The following is a 6773-nucleotide window of genomic DNA, read 5'->3' on the forward strand; positions in this document are numbered from 1 at the left end:
CCACACTGATGCGGTAGTTATCCGAAGCACCGACTTCGATTCTCATCCTCTGTTCTTGCCGACTTTCATTGGCTTGGGCCTCGGCCTCTGGAGGTACAACGCAGTTGAGAGAGACTCCTTGGGCATCGACCTTTGGAGGTACATTGTGGTTAAGAGGGACTCCTTGGGCTTCGGCCTCAGGAGGGGCTCCTTGGGCTCTGTTCGGCAAGGTGGCGTTGTCTGGCTATGGTTGGGTTGCCATCTACTCCATGGTTGCCTAGAAAGCATCGTTATATTGCTAGAGCAACGCGATCTGAGCCGTGCTGGCTTTATTTGCTTGTCAGAGCATCCCGAATTGTTGTAGGAACTCTTCTCGCATCTTCTACATTAGTTACATCTGTTGATCGGCTGCGGCACCTCTAGTCGACATCCCGGAATGTAGTCGCATAAAACAAATAAATAATCACTCAAAGGGATATATTTCTATACGTTTCCCACAAACGGCGCCAAAGTGTGGGTGCAAAAATTCATTAACTCTAATGAGTCAAAGAATAAGAACAACACACTCAATGAAAAGAATAAAAATAATGCATAATAGAAATTGGGAATTTTCAATATATCTCATTGTAGGCTTATGCCGCTATTTATATAAGATTTGGTGATAAAATTATGGTAAAACTCGCCTTGCCTGGTCGGGAAAATTCCACCCTAGTCCTACTTTTGAAGCCCAAAGACAATTAAGTCCTAAAAATAATTTTTGAGGACAAGCAAGTCCTACTTTTGCTACTTATTTCCAAATCAGTTCAAATTTTTTTTATTTTATTTCCAACATTACTCTTTTTTGTCCTTTTCAATAATTAGGCTGGGGAATCTTCATCTTCTTTCCACGTGGGTTAAAAAATTAATACAGTGAAATCTCCAAACAAATTAATACACAAAAAATAAAAAATAAGGACTTAATAATATGATCATCTATATGTATATACTTCTATAAGAACATGGTGAACATAAATCCATTCTTTAGTTCTCACACCATCGCACATTCTTATCCTTTACAGTTCGTGTAACATACAAGAGATGCACCCAAATAGTTGAGACAGTTGTTTGTCCCTTGATTACTGCTTGTTTTTCTCTTCTTTTGGGCATGTCCACAAGCTGAGTTATTATTTTTGTATATACTCAACAAAAACAAATATGTAATCATCAAGGATTTGAACACATTAAATCAGCTAATATTATCCATAAAAATGGAATAATCCAGTCTTCAACCTCAATAATTTTATGATACATTACATCAAGAAAACCTTGATACATAAAAATGGAATAATCCAGTCACCTCAATAATTGTCTGATACATTACATCAACTACAATATCAGAGGAAGAAAACCTGATACAAAAAAATCCAGCCAACAATTCATCATGCCAAAAAGTATGCTTCTAGATGTGATACAAGATTTTTCACCAAAACTTCAACCTTCTAAGTCAAAAATCAAGTCAGCTTCTTTCAGAAATTGCAGTCACTAAGGAATCACATCACCTGTGAAGTGAAGAAAAAAAAATTAAAAAAAGTTAAAAGAGAAACAAAGATGAGATAGAATTAATATATATTAGTAAAATCATACTCCATCACGAATTGCATGAAACTTACCCAATAATTGGTTGTTTACAAGTGTTTCGATTATGCTCGACTGTATTGCATCGACTGTAATGAAATTCCCTTATTTCAATATGTTGTGACTCAATTCATTTTCTTCGTGGACGACCAGGTGGTTTTTTACATCGAGGTAAAAGTAACTTGTTAGGTTACCTTAATTCATCAATATATCCATCATCATTAGTTTCATCCTCAAAAAAATCTAAAGAGGGCATATCATGAGTTGGGACTGGACGCATGGTTTCTGAATATATTTGACATTGTGTTTCCTTATGATAGCACTCTTCATCAAGTTTGCCTTCATGATGGCTGCGCATCCGTGCTCATAAAGGAGTCCGTAGCCTCCCACTAACCACAGCCACATGATTTCCTCTCCAAGTCCACACCAAAGTTTCCATGTATTTCATGAACCTCAAACCTGTGAATTGAGCACGACATGATTTGTATCCTCTTACCTAGCTTTACACTTAAAGCTAAAATTTCATCAATTCTTTTTCTAACTAAAAGCCTCTATAAGATCACCTTATTCTTTCTTTTGTAAATGTACTTTGTTAATTTCTCACAAGTCTTCTCAATAATTCCCATAATTGGCAATTCTCTCTCCTTTAGAACCCATCCATTAAAACTTTTAGCAACATTCAAATACAATTTACCGTATCTTTTCTTTGGAAATTGGCTATTAGCTTAGTGTTTGGGTTCATTTTCTATTACCCAATCATACACCTCTGCACACAATCTCTTCATTCGATCTAAAGCTCTATCATATGCCTTCACCTGAAATGTATAAGTAATTGATCTTTAAGAGTTCCCTTTGTTGCTTTTGACAAATGAAATTTTCCTTCAAGTGGCGGAAGCAATGAGCATGGATCCCATCAGAATAAACTTGCCTAACAGCTGAAATAATACTTTGGCTTCTATCAAATATGATAATTATTTCTCTGTCATCATTCAGTGCTACTTTCAGATTTTCAAGAAACCAAAACCAATTCTCTAATGATTATGATTTTACAATCCCAAATGCCACCGGGTACATCCCATCATTAGTATCCAAAGCCGTTGCTCCAAGCATATAACCATGAAAGGGCACCTTTAAAAAAGTTCCATCAATGAACAATAATGGGCAACATCCGGTACGAAATCCATGAAGAGGAGCATGATATGCAATAAAAAGCTGATGAAATCTTTGCTCATCATCACTTGTGTATACTGCAACAGTTCCAGGATTTGAACTCTCTAAGCGCTCACATATCCAAGGAACAAGTTTATAAGAGTCCTTTATTACCCCCATCAACTGCCTCTTTTGCCTTCTCTTTACCCCGCCAAGCTTTCTTGTAGCCAATATTCAAAGAATAATCAGTTGAAAAATCTGAAACAATTTGCATCGATAGGTAAGTAGGTTTTTTTTAAAATCTTTTCAGGTTTTTTTTTAAATCTTTTCCTTCACTATACTCCCAACAAATCTTGCCGGAACTAAAGTTTTCATCTCTATTTGATCTTGAACTGAGTGTACATGCTCTCTTACAAATTTCTTTACCATATAAATCCCAGAATAGCCAACTTGGCCAATACTTACTTTCCAAGGACAAGCAACCATAGCACACTTGGCCCTTATATACGAAATATCATTCTTAACATACTTAAACATAAATCGGTTGGCTAGTGTTAACTTATGTAGTACATCTCGAACATTAACAACACCATCAAAAATTTGTCCTTCCCCTTTTATCAATGACTTCCATAAATCTAAAACAAGTGGTGTGACCGGATCAATGCTTGAGGACATAACTATGACATTGGTAGTTGGTGCTTGGCTTGTGGAATTTCTAGCAATATTTAAAAAATAAATAAAATTTTGTTCATGCATGCATTATCTATATTGTAATAAACTCTCTAAAAGAAACAGACACATTTGTTTGAACTTACCTTATATTTTGATGTCTAACTATTGTTGAATTACATTCTCCAAATGCATTGACATCTGCAATTCCTTCATTAAATCTAAGTAAATTTATCAATGCATCTTGCCCATTTAAAGGCAATAATCTTGTCTTATCGCCTGAACACTGTACTTTAATGTTAAAGTACTGTCTAAAACTTCAAGTATCTCATGAACCTTTCTAACAAATTGATCATGCACAACATGTTGATCAATGAGAAAACCATTAATCAAACCACCTTCATATCTCACGGACTTATTAACACATGTTATAATATTTCCTCCAATATGGCAATAGCAAAATATGCTTTTCTCAAAGTATGAACCCATTTTTTTAGCCCATGTTTAATTAACCATCAAATTATAAATATATATCTATGAAAAAATAATTACCACACAATCCTAATTAACAACAAATCAGGAAACAAATTGCACGAGTTAATAGCATCTCACATGAATTTGTAAAAGCATTAAGTGACTAGAGAAAATAAAAGAGGAAAGAATGGGGATCCCAAAGATGGCGTAACAACATATCAGTAAACAAATTCTTATTATAGGACCAATCGCACGACTGAAGGTGGAAAGGTAAAAACCAATATTCCCTTTAAGGATGGGAACAAAATTGGAAAACCCTAATTAAAACTCTGCACGTAGTCTGAATCTAGGCCAATCATCAAATCCCCCATCTAAATCTAAAAGATTAAGTTTTAAATAAAAGAATAGAAAGAAGTGCTACCTTACCTGAAATCACTGGAAAAAATGGTGGATGACGATGAACAAGCAAAATGGTTTTCTCCTTGCTTCGTTTTCTTGACTTGGCATGTGGTTCTCTTCGTTTGTCCCCAGCCGTATCGAAGGCGCAGCGCGAAAAAGGGGAAGATTCCCAACCCTAATTATTGAAACGACAAAAAGGGTAATGTTGGAAATAAAATTAAAAAAAATTGAACTAATTTGGAAATAAGTAGCAAAAGTATGACTTGTTTGTTCTCAAAAATTATTTTTAGGACTTGATTGTCTTTGGGCTTCAAAAGTAGGACTATGGTGGAATTTTCCCTTCTTTTTTTTTTTTTTTTTTCCCATACATGGTTCTTTCTTTATATAGCTCATTCTATGTGAAACTCCCTTAATCTTGTAAATAATTGATTCGGATCATAAAATTATATTTATCCTATGTTTGACCGAGAGCAGATTAGGCTGATCTTGTGATGGGCTAATGATAATTCTTTTGGACCTGATCAAAGTGGGCCTTGGAAGTCTAAGTGGCTCAAAAGAAATGGGTCATGACTCATCCGCTGATGTGTATTGGTAGGGGAATGTTTTCTCCTCAAGATGAAAAATTAAACTTCTTATAGAAATGGTACAGTATTAGAAATTTAGACTGATAATTAAATTAAATATACTACTATTTCTGTTGCTTGTATGTGAGAATGCCATATGGGCCATAGACTCAACATGCTACAATAACAAGTTTTGCTGTATCTCTGAACCATAGAGTACGCCATGGAGATATAAAGTACATATTTTGCTTGAAGTTAATCGAAATTACATTAATATTATTAATATTATGTTCGGTTACATGAAAAGACGTTTTTTCATTATAAAAATTCATTTTTGCCTGTAGATTTCGCACCAAACCAACCTAAATGCTATTAATTACTAACTATTGCCAATAGTATAGTATGATAAACAATCCCACATATCTATAAAAATTAACCCTATAATACAGGGGAAAAAAAAAAAAAAAAAAAACAATACTCAGACCAATGCATAATAAACATCATGATCATGACCCGGTTGGACAGAAGGTGATCAAGTAATCCGACCCGGAACAAGTACAAGTACTTGAAGCGTCATCATAAGCATAACTATACGCCGTCGGGCACGCATTCTTGAACATCTCTGAGTACTGATTCGGCGAACATGTCGCCGGCGTCGAGTGATCGCCGGTGCAACAGAATTCCGGCGCGTTAAATGCAGCACACGCGCTTTTGCAAGCCACAACCGAGCCCGAATCCATGACCCTCAACTCGGGCGGGCAGTTCCCGTTGAGGTCCGTGACGCAACCGGCGTACTGGCAGTCGCCGGTGCCGCCGGACGGCCTTACGCTCATACCCACATTGTAGCCGTCCACGAGGCTGACGTCGTAGAAGTCCTTGTCACTGTTGATGCTGCCGCCGGCAAGGGTGAATTCAACCAGGGTGACCGGTGGAGCGCTACCGCCGGTGCACCGGAGTGCATTGCAGTCGCCGGTGGTGCAATTGCCTTTGCCGGAGTCGTCAAATTTGCACCCAGTTCGGCCCCAGAAGCGGCCCGACCAGCCCGGTGGTGCCGGGAACTGGACCGATGAGCCTGGCGACAATGTGAAGCCACCGTCGCCGAGGACGGCGGCTCCGTCACCGGATAATGTTCCTGGCCAAACTGTGTAGCTGCAGTGATTTTCAAGCGTGAAAATTGTTGCCGAATCTGTAGTCCCTGCAATTGTGTCATTAAATGATGTGGGTCAGATAAAAACATTTACTTGAACAGTATATAAAACCTCAATTATCGTTTGGCAGCTAAGAAAATCAAGGAAAGTAAGGGAAAAAAGAACTTTATACATGATTATTGAAAAATCAGAAGATCCACAGTTTTACATTCATAAACCCATAATTAAACACGCATTAATTAATCAAGATTCTTCCCAGGAGTTACAATTCAAGTAACAGAAGCTAGTTAGATATATATACATATACATATATATATGGTTTTACCTAACAAGAAGAGAGACAACATAAGAAGAAGAGGAAGAGAGGGTGTTGGCATTGTCTCCATGAGCGTTGCGAGAAAAAGACAGATTCCGTTACCAAAAAGAGATTGTGATTGTAATTTGGGTTAATGGACGTAGTCGTAGCTATATATATATATATATAACAATGCTAAGCAAACATTTTATTTTATTTTATTTATTATTCAGTCCCTCACATTTTCCGCATTTCTTGATTTCCACCTGTGACCCTTTTTTTTCACCATCTTTTGGTCCCTCTTTTTAAAATCTGACCTTTTCTTCGAGGGACTATGATTCGGTGTGGTGTACATCTGAACCAATTATCAATTGACACAAATTATTATTTTTTATTATTTATTTATTTTGATTTTATATAAGGAACTATTATTGGCCCTTCAAAAATGCGCTCCACTTTTATTTATTCATGAATCAAAATGAT

At 36.6% G+C, this 6773-nt stretch overlaps 1 protein-coding gene across 1 annotated transcript; it reads right to left on the reverse strand.

The window, feature by feature from the left end:
• Positions 1-5130: 5130 nt before the first annotated feature.
• Positions 5131-6507, reverse strand: LOC132278829 (pathogenesis-related thaumatin-like protein 3.5). The gene is made up of 2 exons (XM_059780728.1): positions 6321-6507; positions 5131-6042 (listed from the first exon to the last, which is right to left on the reverse strand). Exons 1-2 carry the CDS (start codon positions 6379-6381, stop codon positions 5354-5356), a joined length of 750 nt encoding a protein of 249 aa, XP_059636711.1. The 5' UTR covers positions 6382-6507; the 3' UTR covers positions 5131-5353.
• Between the last annotated feature and the right edge of the window lie 266 nt (positions 6508-6773).

The sequence above is a fragment of the Cornus florida genome, unplaced genomic scaffold (assembly GCF_030987335.1).
Source record: "Cornus florida cultivar Cherokee Brave unplaced genomic scaffold, ASM3098733v1 CherokeeBrave_3.0.0_Hap2_Chr10, whole genome shotgun sequence".
Taxonomy (NCBI): Eukaryota; Viridiplantae; Streptophyta; class Magnoliopsida; order Cornales; family Cornaceae; genus Cornus; species Cornus florida.

Excerpts from the sequence above, each read along its gene's own strand:
- LOC132278829 (XM_059780728.1), bottom strand. The coding sequence starts at position 6,381 with ATGGAGACAATGCCAACACCCTCTCTTCCTCTTCTTCTTATGTTGTCT. Across the intron at positions 6,043-6,320 it reads GTTGTCTCTCTTCTTGTTAG|GGACTACAGATTCGGCAACA; the intron begins GTAAAACCATAT and ends ACACAATTGCAG.